Source organism: Anomaloglossus baeobatrachus, chromosome 4, assembly GCF_048569485.1.
Source record: "Anomaloglossus baeobatrachus isolate aAnoBae1 chromosome 4, aAnoBae1.hap1, whole genome shotgun sequence".
Classification (NCBI taxonomy): domain Eukaryota; kingdom Metazoa; phylum Chordata; class Amphibia; order Anura; family Aromobatidae; genus Anomaloglossus; species Anomaloglossus baeobatrachus.
Genome location: NC_134356.1, coordinates 478,811,596 through 478,829,900, shown reverse-complemented (window position 1 = coordinate 478,829,900; position 18,305 = coordinate 478,811,596). Strand labels below are relative to the sequence as shown.

The 18,305-nt window shown below is 43.5% G+C and overlaps 1 protein-coding gene across 1 annotated transcript in view; it reads right to left on the bottom strand.

The window, feature by feature from the left end:
* The window catches only part of ALDH1A2 (aldehyde dehydrogenase 1 family member A2), a 56,603-nt gene that overhangs the window by 23,238 nt on the left and 15,060 nt on the right, over positions 1-18,305 (bottom strand). The window contains exons 2-7 of the mRNA XM_075345729.1: positions 17,565-17,669; positions 16,405-16,545; positions 13,714-13,843; positions 13,283-13,344; positions 7,391-7,519; positions 7,152-7,265 (exon numbers count right to left, since the gene is read on the bottom strand). Of these exons, the coding sequence (XP_075201844.1) occupies positions 7,152-7,265; positions 7,391-7,519; positions 13,283-13,344; positions 13,714-13,843; positions 16,405-16,545; positions 17,565-17,669 (681 nt within the window). The remainder of the gene's footprint in view (positions 1-7,151; positions 7,266-7,390; positions 7,520-13,282; positions 13,345-13,713; positions 13,844-16,404; positions 16,546-17,564; positions 17,670-18,305) is intronic.

Here is an 18,305-nt window from a genome sequence, read left to right as displayed (position 1 = left end):
TACACTGGAACGAGTGCAATCTAAGGTGTTATCGAATTGCACTCGTCCGTGTAAAATGTAGTGGAGCTGAGGCCCAAGTCATTCTTCAGACTCAGGGCATTGGAGGTCCTTATATGGACTGTAAAATGTGATCTTGTGATTCCAGCCTATCTGGCAGTGGGCCTCCAAACCTAAACTTACAGGCTCATGTGTGTCTAAGGGTACAGTCACACTTTAGCGACGCTCAAGCGATCCTACCAGTGAGCTGACCTGGTCAGGATCACTGGTGCGTTGCTACATGGTCGCTGGTGAGCTGTTAATCAGGCAGATCTCACCAGCGACCAGTGACCAGCCCCCAGCGACGCATGGACTTGGTAACTAAGGAAAATATCGGGTAACCAAGCACTTGGTTACCCGATATTTACCTTGGTTACCAGCGCACACCGCTTAGCGCTGGCTCCCTGTACTCGTAGCCAGAGTACACATCGGGTTAATAAGCAAACTTCTTTGCTTATTTACCCGATGTGTACTCCGGCTATGTGTGCAGGGAGCTGGCACTGGCAGCGTGAGAGCGGCGGACGCTAGTAACCAAGGTAAATATCAGGTAACCAAGCAAAGCACTTCGCTTGGTTACCCGATATTTACCTTGGTTACAGTTTACCGCAGACTGCCAGAAGCCGGCTCCCTGCACATTCAGATCGTTGCTCTCTCGCTGTCAAACATAGCGATGTGTGCTTCACAGCGGGAGAGCAACGTCCAAAAAATGAACCAGCACTGTGTGTAACGAGCAGCGATTTCACAGCAGGGGTCAGACCGCTGCTCAGTGTCACACACAGCGAGATCGCTAATGAGGTCACTGCTGCGTCACGTGACTCAGCAGCGATCTAGCTATGTGAGAAGTACCCCAAAGGCTACAAATTCAAGCCAGTAGAGCCAAAGGCAACTTTGTTATGCATACCGACTGTTAAATGCACTAATGTGAATCCCACATTACTGCTTAGACAAGTAATGCCTTTCATATTTTACAACCCATTTTAGCAATCAACTGGGGTCTTAGCACCTGGAACCCTACCAAAGAAAGCTTCAAGCATGTACTAGTTATGAAATTGCAGTTTCACTTTAACTTTCAGCATTTAGAATTATGTAGTAGCACAACTTTAGATTAGTTGTGCACTAAAAGGGGTTGACAGCTACTTTACATGTCCCCTTCATGTGAATAATCATGAATAACCACTTCAATATCTTGAGGTAAACGGAGCTATTATCTGGTCACATGATCTCTGGTTGAGAAACCCCCAACCTCCTGTGAGGTCACGTCAAACTCTCCCCAAGTTTTGGAAAATGATGAGCAGCAGTAGACCTCCCACTAGTCTTGTGCATGCTGCTGCAGATGCAGCTCTCTTTGGTTTCTTATAGGGGTTGTCAACTACTAATAAAACCCCTTCTAAGGCTATGTGCGCACTAGAAAGTGCCATTTTCTTATGAAAAAAACGGACCCTCTGAAAGAATCCCGCACCCACGGTGAAACCGCTCGCGCGTTTTTGCCGCGGTTTTCCCGCAATTTGGTCCCCGCGGTTTTTACCATTATCTATGGCAAAAACCGCAGGTACCTGCGGAAAAGAAGTGACATGCTCATTAATTCCGCAGCGGAAAATCTGTGGGTAAATCTGGAAGTGTGCGCATAGCATTTATTTTTTTATTTTTGTTTTAAACCCATAGGATTTGCTGGGGAATGACTGCAGCAAGGTTAGACACATTTTCTGCAGCAATTCCGCGGTAAATCCACAGCGTGCGCACAGGGCCTAATTCTCCACATTTGCCTCCAAGAAAAAAAAAAAAAAAAAAAAAAAAAAAAAAAAAAAAAAGCTTATATACTCCCCTCTCATGTTGACACCGTTCCAGCACTAGATCTCATGGGACTCATATGAGGTTGTTACATCACATGAGCCTTAGCGCCCAATCACCACACTGGCTTCCCGTCCAGCCACCGCTCTCAATTGCTGTTGGTCATGTATATGTGACGGTGGTGACCATGAAGCTGGCAGTGATTGAGTGAGGGGCTTGCGTGATGCAACAAGCTCATGTGAGCCCCAACACCACTGAAACTGCGCTGTCACTGCAGGAGAGTATAAGCTTTTAATTTTAATGGGGGCAAACATAGGGAATGAGAAAGGATTGTCTGAATAATGGACAAGCCCTTTAATCTTTATAGCAGTGTAGTACTGTGTAGTGTAGTGTGTACTACACACTCTGCTCAATAACTAGTGCAATGTATATACAGTACATCTTGCTGTATCCCCCCCACCCCCTTCCCCTTCCCTATATTACAAATAGATTAACAGCTCTCCATATCCACCCATATATCCACCCTGAGATGGTGGTTGGGCGAGGGCAGACGGGGAATAATCTTTATCATCCATTTGCAGAACTGCCATTGTGGTGCTTTTCTGCATTATTCTATTACCTGTACCAGTAGCATGGACAGGACATTTATAAAAAAAAAAAAAAAATTTAAACATACACTAATATATATATATATATATATATATATATATATATATATATATATATATATATATATATATATATATATATATATATATATATATATATATATATATATATATATATATATATATATATATATATATATATATATATATATATATATATATATATATATAATGTAGCGTGGTGGGGGTCCCCCAGGACGACAAAGAGGCAGTGACCCAGAAAGTCCAATCAACATAAGTTTATTTACCGCTGTTGCACAGGAAAATACGTCCTTCAGGATACATCCAGGCTATATACAGTCCATAGGTTACCACGTCACACAGGTACCCGCTGCCTTAGAAGACGGTCTTACTGTACCCCGTACTGCTTTTCAGGGAGCCCCACAGACCTGTGTTATCACACCACACGGGTCTGAACTCCTCTCAGCTTCTTGCTCTGCAGCTTACAAAGCAACTCTGCCACACCCAGGCCTTTACAAAGAGCTTTTAAATGAGAACTGTGGACATGAGCCACCTGCATAACCCGGCCTGGAGGTTACAGGACTGACCACTATCTAGGGCTCTAATATGTTTCTGTACGCATTCTGGGAGATACGTACCGTCCGTCACATATCAATGGACCCACTATCTCACATACCCCCCCCTCCGTTCAAACCCGAGGGGATGAACGGACGCTCCCAAACAGGCCGCCCGTGACAGGGCATCGGCATTGCCCTGGGAGGAACCGGCCCGATGTTCCACCGTAAAACTGAAATTCTGAAGGGACAGGAACCAGCGGGTGACCCGGGCATTCCGTTCCTTCCTATTTCTTATCCAGACAAGGGGCGCGTGGTCCGTTACCAACCGAAACTGTCGCCCGAGCAAATAATAGCGCAGGGACTCCAAGGCCCATTTAATAGCCAAGCACTCCTTCTCCACTACGCTATAATTCTTTTCTGCCGGGGTAAGCTTCCGGCTCAGATAGGTAACCGGGTGCTCAGTTCCGTTCACCTCTTGCGAGAGTACGGCCCCCAGACCCACCTCGGAGGCATCTGTTTGCACCAAGAAGGTGTTACCGAAATCGGGGCTAATGAGGACCGGTTGACCACACAAGGCAGTCTTGATGGACCGAAACGCCTCCTCAGCCTGAGGGGTCCAGCGTACCATAGCCGCCTTCTTACCCTTCAACAGGTCAGTCAAAGCCGCTGTTCTCCCGGCGAAGTCCGGTATAAACCGCCGGTAATACCCAACAATGCCGAGGAACGCCCTCACCTGTTTAGTGGACACTGGTCTGGGCCACTTTTGGATGGCCTCTATTTTATTTACTTGAGGTTTGATCACCCCGCGGCCAATCACGTACCCCAAATAGCGGGCTTCCTCCAGACCGATTGCACATTTTTTTGGGTTTGCGGTCAATCCTGCCGCCCGCAGGGAGTTAACGACGGCCTGGACCTGGGACAAGTGGGTCTGCCAATCGGTACTGAAGATGATGATGTCATCTAGATAGGCGGATGCGTACTTCTGATGGGGCTCCAACACTATGTCCATCAGTCTTTGGAAAGTAGCCGGGGCTCCATGTAAACCGAAAGGCAAGACAACATAGTGATAGAGCCCCTCTGGTGTAATAAAGGCCGTCTTTTCCTTGGCCGACTCTGTCAGTGGCACCTGCCAATAGCCTTTGGTGAGGTCAAGCGTCGTGAAATATTGAGCCTTTCCCAACCGTTCAATAAGTTCGTCCACCCGGGGCATAGGGTAAAGGTCGAACTTGGAAACCTCATTCAATCTCCTGAAATCATTGCAGAAACGTAGCGACCCGTCGGGTTTTGGAATCAGCACAATGGGACTAGCCCAGTCACTCTTTGACTTCTCAATCACCCCTAGAGTAAGCATCTGTTTCACCTCTGCTGCAATGGCTTGTCTCCGGGCCTCGGGCACCCGGTACGGTTTCATACGCACCTTTACCCGAGGCTCGGTGACAATGTCATGTTGGATAACCGAAGTACGGCCGGGTAACTCGGAAAACACATCCGAGTTCTGCTGTACCAACTTCCGAACTTCACGACGCTGCGTTTTAGTGAGGGTGTCGCCTAGGTGTACCCCCCCTTCGGGTCCCAGGATGAGCGGCACTACAGGACCCTCACATGCCCCCACCGGTGTTACTCCCGTCACCATACAGTCGCGGTCTTTCCAGGCTTTAAGCAAGTTAACATGATACACTTGTTCCGGCTTCCTCCTCCCCGGCTGATATATTCGGTAGTTCACCTCCCCCACCTTTCCCCGAACCTCATACGGCCCCTGCCATTTGGCCAGCAGTTTACTCTCGGCAGTGGGCACCAAAACCAAGACCCGATCCCCTACATTAAAAGATCTGAGGGTGGCTCGTGTGTTATAAGTGCGCCTTTGTGCCCCTTGTGCCCTTGTCATATGTTCTTTTACGATAGGCAAAACCGCTGTAATGCGGTCCTGCATTAGGGCCACATGTTCAATCACACTTTTATATGGGGTGGGCTCCTGTTCCCATGTTTCCTTGGCTACGTCCAGCAAGCCCCTAGGGTGTCTGCCATAGAGCAACTCGAATGGTGAAAACCCCGTGGACGCCTGCGGTACTTCTCGGAGCGCAAACATAAGATAGGGCAACAGCATGTCCCAGTCCCTCCCGTCCTTGGCAACCACCTTTTTACGTTACCCCACGCTTGGGAGAGGGTAGGATCCCTCAGCTGTGCCGTCCCGAAGGCCTCCCGGGACGTGTCCAGCTCCGGGATCGCTACGGTCTCTTCGCTGTCTCCCGCCAATACTTCTAGGGGACCCCGGTCAGGTTCTCCCCCTGTCCCAAGGTCGGTGATCCCTACAGCAGGTATTCCCGCCTCGGGATCGTCGGGCTCTGCACCCGAACCCATTCTTGCTTGGGAAGATGTGCCATTTCTCTCCCACAAGCACCAGAACAACGGAAAATCCCTGCCCAGCACTACCCCGTATGGTAGAGTTTTCACCACTCCTACTACATGTGTCACATCTCCACACGGAGTGGAGAGGCCTACCTCTGCTGTTGGATATTTGCGGAGCTCTCCATGTATACATACAATCCCAACCTCCCTCTTCGTGGACTCCAACCCCGATACCAGCGACCCATGTACGAGGGTCACTATACTGCCCGAGTCCAACAGGGCCTCTGCCCGATGTCCATTTATATACACAGGACAGAGAGGAGGTTCAAGAAAAGGTTGTGCAGCACACACCGTATTAGCATACATAGACATTCGGCGGGTGTAGTCACAATCCATGGCCTCCGTAATCAAAGGGCAATAAGCTGCGATATGGCCGGGCCCTTGACATCTCCAGCACTTCATAGCGGTGGCCCCACCAGTTTTTGTTACAATTCTTGGGGGGACTAGTCTTTTGCCACTCTCAGTGCGGGTTACCCCCTCAATGTGGGTTTGGTTTCTGGGGTTCACCTGCGCCGTACGTGTCTCTCGGCCCCCCCGCTCTGCTGTGCGCTCAAATACCGTAAGGAAGACCTCCACGTCATCCTCCGGGCTTAGCTTCCGTAGGGCAGAGCGAACCCTGTCCCGGGGTACCCGTTGGTCGGAGGCAGTTGCTGGCGCTGTCTCACGCAGGGTCGCAACCTGCTGCTGTAGAAATGTGTTCGCCTCCTGTTGTTGTCGCTGGGTTTCCTGATGATGCCGCTGGGATTCCTGGTGCTGCTGCTGGGATTCCTGGTGGTGCTGTTGGAACAGACTCAGTTGCTGCTGGAACAGACCCAGTTGCTCCTGTTGTTTCTGCTGAGTGACTACCAGCTGCCGCAGAAGCTCCTCCATGTTGTCAGCGGGTTTATACTGTAGCGTAGCAGGCTTGATTATTGACATGCAGCGGTGGGGTATGCCTCAAGTCTCAATGCCCGCATTCTCCACCATAATGTAGCGTGGTGGGGGTCCCCCAGGACGACAAAGAGGCAGTGACCCAGAAAGTCCAATCAACATAAGTTTATTTACCGCTGTTGCACAGGAAAATACGTCCTTCAGGATACATCCAGGCTATATACAGTCCATAGGTTACCACGTCACACAGGTACCCGCTGCCTTAGAAGACGGTCTTACTGTACCCCGTACTGCTTTTCAGGGAGCCCCACAGACCTGTGTTATCACACCACACGGGTCTGAACTCCTCTCAGCTTCTTGCTCTGCAGCTTACAAAGCAACTCTGCCACACCCAGGCCTTTACAAAGAGCTTTTAAATGAGAACTGTGGACATGAGCCACCTGCATAACCCGGCCTGGAGGTTACAGGACTGACCACTATCTAGGGCTCTAATATGTTTCTGTACGCATTCTGGGAGATACGTACCGTCCGTCACATATCAATGGACCCACTATCTCACAATATATATATATATATATATATATATATATATATAATCACACATACAAAAAAAACCAAAAAAAAACAAAACACCACATTAACATGAAAAGGCAATTATTAAAGATTAAGTGGTGACGAATTGCCTTTAATGATTCCATGGGGACAATATACAACTTTTATACATATTACAGGATTGTTTGTAAGTAGTTCTTTTTTTTCCCCTCCTTCCAATGCAGAGGAGACAAGAGAATGTGCAATGGCCAGTAATTTATGTGTAGTCTGTCTATTCAGGGAAATGATCTTCAATTAAGAGAAACATACATACCTCTGTCGAGCCAGTGAATGCAACTTTATCTATGCCAGGGTGAGAAGTTATTGCTGCGCCTGCACTTGGACCATATCCTGGCAAAATATTAACAACTCCTGGTGGAAACCCAGCCTAATAAAATAAAAAATGAAGGGGGAAAAAAATGGTGTGTGAAGATCGTCTGCATAAAGTTAAATTTCAAGTTGTTAAATTTAAGTATCTGCAAAAAGCATAATGTTACTAGTGCCTCATTTTACCTCCTTGACAAGGGCTCCCATGTAGAGTGCAGTGAGCGGCGTCTGTTCTGCTGGTTTAATTACCACAGTGTTCCCGCAGCACAGAGCTGGCGCCACCTTCCAGGCAAACATCAGAAGAGGAAAGTTCCACTGCAGAAGACAACAGGTGGAAAAATGACAGTTAGTGGGGCAATTCAATGGTTTATCAAATCCACACATATCCAACATGCCAGGTTCTCACCTACTTGCGCTATAATTTGCCCTATTGCAGGGTAATATTTTCCTTTTTTCCTCACATTAAATGTAATAAAAACAGTCAAACTCAATCTTGTTGAAAATAAGCTTATTTGAAAAACTCTTAAAAGGGGTATTCCCATCTCCAAGATGCTATCCCAATATGTAGTAGGTGTAATAAAAACTAATACCTCCAATTAGAAATGTAGTATAGTTTTCCTGATTCACTCTGCCGCTTACCTCATCTTCAGGGCATTGCAGGACCTTCAGCATCCATGGTTATAACCACACAGTCACAGATAATTGCTTGTGGTCATAACCATGGATACCCAAGGTCCTGCAATGAACTGAAAATGAGATAAGTGACAGAAATGTAGTATAGTTCTTAAGATTCACTAATTGAAGGCTACCTAGGAAATGGGAAGAACGCCAAGTACTCAAAAAAAGGCAGACTAAATGCATGGATTGCTAAAATATTTAAAATATCCTGCTAAATTGAAATTTTTGAAACAAAACCCACAATATATAATATATATATATATACACATACATACATACATACATACATACATACATACATACATACACACATATACCCCATATACATGTACACACACAACCCATCTTTTCACTACAATTTTAGTTTTCCCACTAGGGATATTCATTTTTTTTTGCAAATGTGGCACCCCTAAGGCTTCAGGCATCACAGGGTATTACACCTCCTTTAAGGGGCGATAACCCCCTCCTTACCCGGAATGGATAACTGCCGGTGCCTTCCCACAGAGGAGGGTGGACTACGGCAGACAGGGAGGTTAGCCATCATGAAGCATGGGACTTCCCCAGTTGCTAGGACAATCACTGGGGTCGGGCACCACTTGGGGTAAGAAGTAGGGGTAACCAACTCACTTGAGCAGACTTTCCCGGACACAGCTTGGGATAACATCCCGCACAGACAACAGGAGTCGAGTGTTTCGCTTTCTTTGTGGGGCCCGTGGCATGGAGCTGAAGGCTCAGCCCGGGTTCCGGATAGCAAACGGGGGACACTTCACTAGAAAGACATCCACAGGCACCGGCAGTGACCGCCGACTATCCAGGGTCAGCTGGAGCCCATCGTGTCAGAGACCGGTACTCTGGGGCAGCACATGAGCTACCAGTGAGTAAAAGACCTGGAACCGCAGCCCCTGCCTCTCATTTGCCGGCACCATCACCCAGCACTGCGGCGCCAATGGGGATTACCACCACCCCCATCCGTCCTCCATCATCCTCCCCAGGGTAACCCCGCTCCGCACGTGGGGAGTGACACCATCCCGGCTGTGACCTTCACCATCACCCCCGGAGAGCAGCACCCGCAGTGGTGGAGTCATGATCTAAAAAGACTTTCCTCACAGTCACTACTACCCCCATCCTCAATTCCGTCCACCGCCTTCCCTCCCTCCTGTACACCTCGGGGGGGGGTCACAAAACCGGGCCAGGCCAACCCGTGATTACGCAGAGGATCTGCAACCCCAACCCGGCGACAAGTCAGCTAAAACCCCCTCGACCCCAGGGTCTTACACAAGATTTTTTCATTAAGTAATATTTTAACCATGGTTCTTTTCCCATTTAACTTCTTCCACGAGCAAAAACTATTTTAGCTTTCTGTCGACAGCCATAAGGAGGCTTTTTTTGTGAGACAAGTTGCACTTTGTAATGACACCAGTCATTTTACCAATTGACACACTGGGAAAAAGTGGGGAACAAAAAATTTCAAGTGCTGAAACTGCAATTTCACAAATTATACTAAAAGTAAATTTTTTTGTTTAAGTGAACATATTTTGAGACTTTTAATGCCTTCAATAGATATATTAATTTGGTGTAGATACAATATGTTGATGACTTTTTAGTTAGTCATGACAGACACAGGGGTCAACAGCTGACCACTGGCTGTCGTGACAAGCCATTGACTCCCCTCGATTACATCATGGGGCCGCTGAAGGAAGCGGGGAATGGCGCATTCCCTTCTAGCATCTGTCAAATCCCGCTGTTACAGCCATGGACTAATCTCTGATCTGCCCACTGCTGATAGCGGCATATGTTGTCTGGTCAGATGAGCAGACATATGGAGGAAAAGATGTGGGGTCAGCGTGCGAGCCTGCATCAAAGTCAGGCAGCAGACATTGCATGTATCAGGGACTTGAAGCTGTGACTGTCCGATCATTTGTGCTATATGCAGTTATACCACAATATTGCTGTATATAGCAGAAATCATGGTCTGCTTTGAAGCCCAGCCACAGGCTGGGTTTCAGTGGGGCTCTGAGATGATCAGCGTGTGGTCTTCAGCATCTGGCTGTCAGAGAAAATCAATGCCCAACAATCAGGTTGTGGAGCAGCGGATGGGCAGAGAAAACGACGATCCTCTATGCCGCCAGCACGCTGTCAGAGATTGATAGCTGCATAAAATAAAAAAAAAAGGGTTAAGGCCTCAGACATCTGTATTTCAAAACAGACATCCAAAAAAAAGTTAGCGAGGTCAGTTTTTTGGATCAGCGCGTCATCTGTTTCTGTTTTTTAAGGTCAGCGTTTTTCACGGATAGATCAATAAATACGTTACAAAGCTTCTTCTATACTCTGCAATGTTACACATGAACTGTACAATTAACCCATCCATGTGCTGTGTTTTTTCACAGACCCATTGACTTTTACTGGCCATGGTCATCAACCATTTTCTTTTTATGCACACAAATTAGTTTATAATAAAGCTACAAAAACCTCTAAATAAATCTCTATCCATCAGGCTCCATTGTCACACAATGCTGCACACAGTTCCTAAATATTTTTTTTTATAAAGACCTTAAACTGTTTTCACTGTTATTTAGCAGCAACATGGCAATGTAGTGCTGAGACTTCAGCATCAAAGCCAATATGAGAATATTCATTGCTTTGGATCTTCAAATTCAATTATCCAGTAAAGGCCATGACCTGTGTCATCGCTTACTAAAAAGGATCCTTGATGCCAATCTTTCGGGCTGCACCAGCTATAGAAATGGATGTGCGAGTACCTAAAGCTATGCATAGTTACAGTATACAAACTCAAGAACACAAAGATCTACACAAGGTAAGGAATTTCTTTGACTACTGGTCTGCATCAAAATACTATTAGTTACAGATGGTTGAGAATTGAAGAAGGAAACTTGCAGAATGAAATGTGGACATGTTGGTTCTGACCACCTCTGTAGATAAATAAAGCCGTGTGCCCATAGCTTTCCATATACTGTGACATCAAAACAAATGTGAAGTATAGAAGATAGCATTTTACAGGAAACCACCACATTAAGGAACTTTCCCATAAAAGCCAGTGTGCAAATTCCCTTTGATATTACAGCCATACAGTATGCCTGCCACAAGAATTTTCCATGGGTGTGTTAGAAGGGAAAATGTATTGGATTTAAATGTTCCACTAGTTATGCGCTATAGTAAGTCCCATACACTAGAACATGAAAGGTTCCTGATTATATTTGTTAGAGATTGGACTTAGCAATTACCCTAATTTAAGGAAACAATGTAGTTGTGTGTGATAAACATCCTCCCTCCACCATCTGCACTGTTCTTACCAGAGAAAACACACACACACACACACACACACACACACACACACACACACTTTCCCTATAAGCTGCAGCCACCATCAGTGAGCTCTTATATACAGTATCCTAGAATGCTGTGTATAGGAGCCCAAGCAAATCTGTATAAAGTAACAAACAGCTTTTGTTATATTCAACAGAGGGGCAGTCTGGTCTGATGGGTGTTGTTGGTCTTGGTCTGGTGACTCCTTCTTGCGATCATGGTCCTCCTTACCGGCTTTGTGTGGATGACGAGGGCGTGCTTTGACCTTTCCCTATTTTGCGCTGCCCTCAGGAGGGCCAAGAAACGTGCACAAGAGCATAATGGGAGGACTGTGTGGATGACGTAGGACACAAAAAAGGGAAGGAGGACGGTAATAGCAAGCAGAGAGGAAGTGACAGATCAAGATCAGCAACGCTCATTGGAAAGGACCGCCCCGCAGGTGAGTATAAAGGATTTTATATATTTATTTTTTATGTTATACAGATCAGCTTGGGCCCTTATATACAGTATTGTAGAATGCTGTGTATAAGGGCTCGCTGGTGGTGGCTGCAGCTCATAAAGGAAAAAACCTGGTGGCAGATTCCCTTTAATTGTATATTAATCTAACAGTTTTCTACACCACACAGTTCTCCAAATTTACTATTTATCCTGAGAATGAAAAAAATACAATACAAATGGTAACAAAAGAGCCCAGAAAAACTTCCAAAGAGATTAAAGGTAAACTTCAAGCTCAAGGAACAGCAGTATCAGATCGCACCATCCGTCATATCAAGAAAAGAACACTGTCCCTACTGTGGAACATGGAGACTCCGTTATGCTCTGGAGCTGCTTTGTTACATCTATCACAGGGTGTTTTGAATCTGTGCAGGGAACAATGAAATCTAAAGACTATCAAGGGATTCTAGAGAGAAATGTGCTGCCAGTGTCCGAAAGCTTGGTCTTAGTCACAGGTCATGGGTCGTGCAACAGGATAATGACCCAAAACACACAGCTAAAAACACCCAAGAATGGCTAAGAGGAAAACATTGGACTATACTGAAGTGGCTTTATGAGCCCAGACCTAAATCCTATTGAGCATCTTTTGAAAGCGCTGAATCATGCAGTCTGGAAAAGGTAGCCTTCAAAACACGAGACAACTGGAGCAGTTTGCTTTGAAGGAGTGGCCAAAATACCTGTTGAGAGGCGCAGAAGTCTCATTGACAGTTACAGTAATCGTTTGATTGCAGTGATTGCCTCAAAAAGGTTGTGCAACAAAATATAAAATTTCGGGTACAATCATTTCTGTCCAGGCCTATTTCATGAGTTTTGTTTTTTTTTTAATTTTGTGGAAGCAGAAGAGCAATTTCTGACTTTTTATTCATTTTCATAGATTTTTTTTTTTATTTATTATTACTTTGGACAAATTCTAATTATTTCTGTGACCATTATTGGTTTTTCTTTCATTAAACGAGGGGTACCAACAATTTTGACCACGTGTGTATGTCTTAGAAATAATTTTAAAAAAAGTTGCACAGTTGGATATCAATTAACCTATTTAAATAACTAGCTGCAAAGGGGCTTCTAGAAATATTCCAGCAAATCCCCTGTAAAAGTCAAATAGAAAAATTATGACTCGTGTAGTATAAAGAGAATCTTTCAAATGGGGTGGGGTAACAAACATGTTGAGAGTAGCAGGAATTAAGTACAGAGACCCTAATTCCAGTGATGTGTCACTGGCAGGGCTGTGGGGAGGGGGGGGGGGGGGGTTTGTTTTTTTAAAGTGTTTTATATATGGCGCAGGTCTGCCAGTTCTTTAAATGCTGAGTTCTGTATAACCTCGATCACACAAATAGACTACTACATCGGTAGCTTTCTGCCTATGCACAGTGTTCATGAGTTTTGCCAATTAACAGCTTTCCGTGGTGACAAATTTTCCTTAAGGTAAGCCACCCAATTAAAAAAAAAAAAATGAAATATATATATATATATATATATATATATATATATATATATATATATATATATATATATATATATATATATATATATATATATATATATATATATATATATACACAAAAACTTTTTGATACTCACTGGGATGATCTGTCCACATACTCCGATTGGTTCATGTCTTGTAAATGTGAAGTAATCCCCATCTATAACACAGATTACAGATTAAAGAAAATGAGAACCTAGTGGCAAACAAACTATCCATTCCAAATTAAAACTTATTGCTTCTAGGATATCTGCTAAGTCATCATTACTAGAGTTGAGCGGACTTATAATAATCCGGGTCCGGCGGATCCGTCGCGGGTTGGAAAAGAAGTCTGGATCCGATCTGGACCCATGCGCGAGAGCGAGAGAAACTGCGCGGATCCGGATTTGTACAGTTCGGGTCCGCTCAACACTAATCATTACTGTATTAAAATTTACTTCTTGTCTACATGTACAATATAAACCAAGACTGTGGTTAGGTCGTTCTTGGCCATCTCCGTGATCTTGTGGGAAGATTATGTAGAACCTACCTGCTGGTATGGTCATGCCATGTATTTTATCTGCCCAGCCTGCATAGTACCGGAATGTTTTAATCACACCTTGGAGATCCACATAAAAAGACTGTAGAAAGGGCTTGCCGGTATTTAGGGATTCAAGTGTCTAAAAAAGTAAAATGAGAAGGTCAACATTAAGTTTTACTTTACTAATAATAGAAATTCCAGCAAACAAACTGAAATATACTGCCTTACACAGAAGTCGAATACAAGTTAGAAAAACACTTACTGGAAACTGTGCTTTAATAACGGTGCTTAAATTAATGAGAAAATGTTTGGAGCGAAACGTTAATAACCAACACCTTGTTTTATATGCAGTTATTCCACAAGTGATGTTAGTCTGTGGTTTCTTGCCCCTCTAAAATTGTTTTGTTTGTAATTGAGTGTTACAGTAGCAAGTGGTAAAGTAGAACACCACTTGGCACAAGTAAATAAATGCCTCATACTGGAAAAATATGAACATTAACCTTGGAGGTATTCTGGCCCATGGCCATCACTTACAGTACAGAGCCAGCACAAGTGACAGGGCGTGCCTATCCAGTTGGTGTCAGACACAAATACCAGCTCTCATTAATAGATATGTAATATTAGTGACTACTAGAGATGAGCAGATTCGCAGAAAACCGGGATCGGTGGGTCATTTTTTTTTTTTAAATCCCGTTCTAGTCCCTGTATAAGTCTATGGGGGAGGGATCAGTAACTGAAGATTAAAAAATTGTTGGTAGAAGGGATAGGAACATGCGCAGTGTACTTACCGAAGATTTGTCAAGGTGGTAATCTGTTTCCAGGTCGCGCATTCCCTTCCGGAGCAGCTAGTTAAGTTAATTAAATATGCACTGCTTTCCCCACCCACTGGCGCCTGTGATTGCAGTTAGACGCAGCCCCACACTGAGTGGCAGCATGTCAGCTGACTGCTTCCAATCACAGCTAGTCTATATTGTAGGCTGGAGTCACACTGGCGTATGGCATTGGATGCAATATGCTAAAGACCCTTAGCTCAGGCTCTGCTGCGAGTGTGAGCTAAGTGTCATGTGACTGATCCAGTCTTGCAATTGGATCACAGCTGTGGGAGAGAGGGATTAATCGCCCCCCCCCCCCACACACACACCCATCTTCTCCATTGTGAGCCTGTGCATACTTTACACTATACTTGGTCATCATTGCATATTCCACACCTAAAACCCCGATCATGGGCATGCTCCTGTGGAGAACCTATGCATCTCCGCAGCAGGGCTGACACTGTCTAGGACGCAGTGTTTATGGATCATGTGCACTCACCCTATTTTTTTTCTATAAAGGTGCAGCTGTCTCACCTGACAATCCTGGAAATAGAAAAACTTTGGGAGGAAGGCAGGGCAAGTGTAGGGCTAGTCTAACAGAGCGACAGTGGGAGCTTTTGGGATGTCAAGGGACAGTAATATCTTGATATGGGTCAAAAGTACCTGTTCCTGCTAAAAAAGTACTGTTTTTCCAGAATGGATGCCTACTAAAAGGATCTCACTCTTTGGACATGAATATGCAGTTGCACATAAAGTTACTGTTAAGCAAGTTGAAGATGAAATGATCCCTTAAAAAAAAAAAAAAAAAAAAAAGTTAAAAAGATGACATTTCCTTAACATTTAGGCAAAAAAAAATAATTTGAGATATAGATATATATCTCACAGTGGGGGGGTGGTGAGAATGAATTCAATTCAATTTCAATAAATTCTTGATGCAAACCTAACACCATCTGAAAAAAGAATAAAAAATAAATAAAGCTGAAGTTGAAAGGAGGATGTATTCTACAAATGGATAATGGTCCAAGATACTCGCCAAAATTGACAATAGATTTTCTGAAAAAGGCGCATGCTGAAGGTTTTACGAAGGCCCTTACAGTCCCCTGATCTTATCATTTAAAAAAAAAAAAAAAAAAAAAAAAAAAAAAAAAAAATTGTTGTTCGACCTTAAAAGCAGCGCATGCAAGACGACTCTGGAATCTCAAAGAACTGAAGACTTTTCTAAGGAAAAATGGATGAAATGGATGAAAATCCATCAAACAAGAATTGAAAGACTCTTGGCTGGCTACAAAATATGTTTACAAGCTGTGATACTTGCCAAAGGGGGTGATACTAGGTACAAAGTGTTGCATCACCCAATTTTCCTTTTTTGTTAAGCTTTAAAATGTAAAAAAAGATGATTTTTTTTTGTTTTCCCTAAAATACAAAAGGAAATTTATCATCTAGAACTTTATGCCTTTTAGAGATCATTTCATCTTCAACTTGCTTAACTGTTCACAACAGTAATTTTGATTCTTGAGCAGGTGTGTCCAAACTTACATGCCATTGTTTTGGTGATTGTTCTTGGTCTGTCATTTTTTGAAATTTTCACGGGTATACGGATAGAGATTTGTGAGCACTGTCTACTAGGCTACGCATATTGTTTATTGATGTTAAAATATAGATTGAATCACTGGGTATGTGAATCAAAGGGTATAATTCTTTTATATTTTGTTCCTTATCCCACTTATATTGACCATTATCATTTTTCCTTGGATCCTGATATCTTATACACAGCAATACACAAAATCCAGTAATTTAGAAGTTTACAGGACAGATTTTTTCACGTTTGGCTGGGTGTGTGTGTAACAATTTGAACTTCATATTAAAACGTAAAGTTTCATTTACTTACGGCAAGGATAGCCCTCTCCCTTTCAACCAAGTCAGCAAGTTTATCCAGGAGTCTCCCCCTTTCCGATGCATCCATTCTTCTCCATACAGAACCCGAAGAAAAAGCCAAGCGAGCAGCTCTTACAGCTTTGTCTACGTCAACCTTTGAGAAGAACAAAAAAAGAGACATTTACGAAAAGCTCATTTCACTATAACTGAAGATGCCACAATTTCAGATACAGGTTTTTGTAATAAAAAAAAAAAAAAAAAAAAAAAAAACAACATTTCTCATTAGTGAGAAACTGGAACGTTAAGTGGCATGTCCCAATTTCAGCTTAATACATGTCCACAACAAATTTTAAAGGAAAGCGCTCACCACATTTGAGCTTTGTAAACCATTAATAGGAGCAGACAGGTTATAGAATGAGTAAGAGTGATACCCGTCTGTTTCATCTCATTCCTTGCTGCAGACAAATTATCCTTTATGACTGTTAATGAGCTCTTCCAGGCTATGGGGCAAACTGTCCAGAAAAAAAAAAAAAAAAAAAAAAAAAATTAAATGCACCCTTTCTCCTCTCATCATTTCTATGGCTATGTGACATTGGGCGCAGGGGATAAAATTGCGCACCTTCACATTCTATCTCCCTTCGATCTTTTCAGTGTTCTGCAATTCTATGGGCATAGGCTTCACTTTCATTTTGCACGGGTGGGGTGCCAACCAGTCATTGGTGCTTCTGCCCCCAGTGTTCTCTAGCGAGTGCAAGTACCAGTGACTGGCAGGCACCTGAATGGAAGGAAAGTAAAGCCTATGGCCATAAAAAAAAAAAAAAAAAAAAAAAAAAAAAAAATCGCTGAAAACGCAAGATGGACAAAGAGGTGGAATATGCAGGTGTGCAATTTCGTCTTATGCACCCATCACATAGGACTCCGGAGGGGTAAAAAAAAAAAAAGAAAAAAAAAAAAAGAAGAGATAGGATAATGTAGTGAGGAGTTAGCGTTTGTTACTAATCTCTTCCAGGCTATGGGGCAGGCTGTTGTCCAGAAGGAAAGTCATAACTTATGATTTCTCTGCAACAAGGAATGAGATGAGATGAGACACTAACCTGTATGCTCATATTAAGGTTTACCTAGATCAAATGTGGGAACAGAACCCCTTGAAGTAAGGTCTGTTGAAGGGATTACCTTCTCAGCTTCTTGAACTTCACATATATTCTCTCCAGTAGCTGGATTGTAGACCGGCAACAACTTTCCACTTTCTGAGCTTTGCCACTCATTATTGATAAAAATCTAAGAAAAAGAAAAAAAAAAAAAAAAAAAAAAGAAAGAAAACAGCATTTTGTCAAGAATTAGTACAGTTTAAAAAGTGTGAACAGAGAGTACCATCTTCATGGGCTTAGTCACAAGAGTAAAAACAAAGAAAGAAATTCAGGACTGGCATCACAATCTGCAATAATAATAAAGCTTTATTTTTATATAGCGCTAACATTCCACCAGGGGAAGACCACGGCTACCGTTTCCAGGGACCACCTGAAGAGATGCCCAGACCCCTTGAGGCTGGTGGATGAGGCTCCGGTCCCCGTGCAGAGCGGGGAAAAGAAGAAAGAGGTGATTCATACCGTAATGGGCGACTTCCCAGCAGACTGGCCTATGCAGAATGGCGCAGTAATTGTTCCCGTCATAATGCTCCCACAACCCATCATATACCTATATGCCATAGATCGAGAGAGATAGATATAGGTATAATATTTATATTATTATATATATATATATATATATATATATATATATATATATATATATATATATATATATATATATATATATATATATATATATATATATATATTTATTTATATTATACCTATAACATATTCCGCATCGCTTTACATACATAAGCAACACTGTCCCATTGGGGCTCACAAT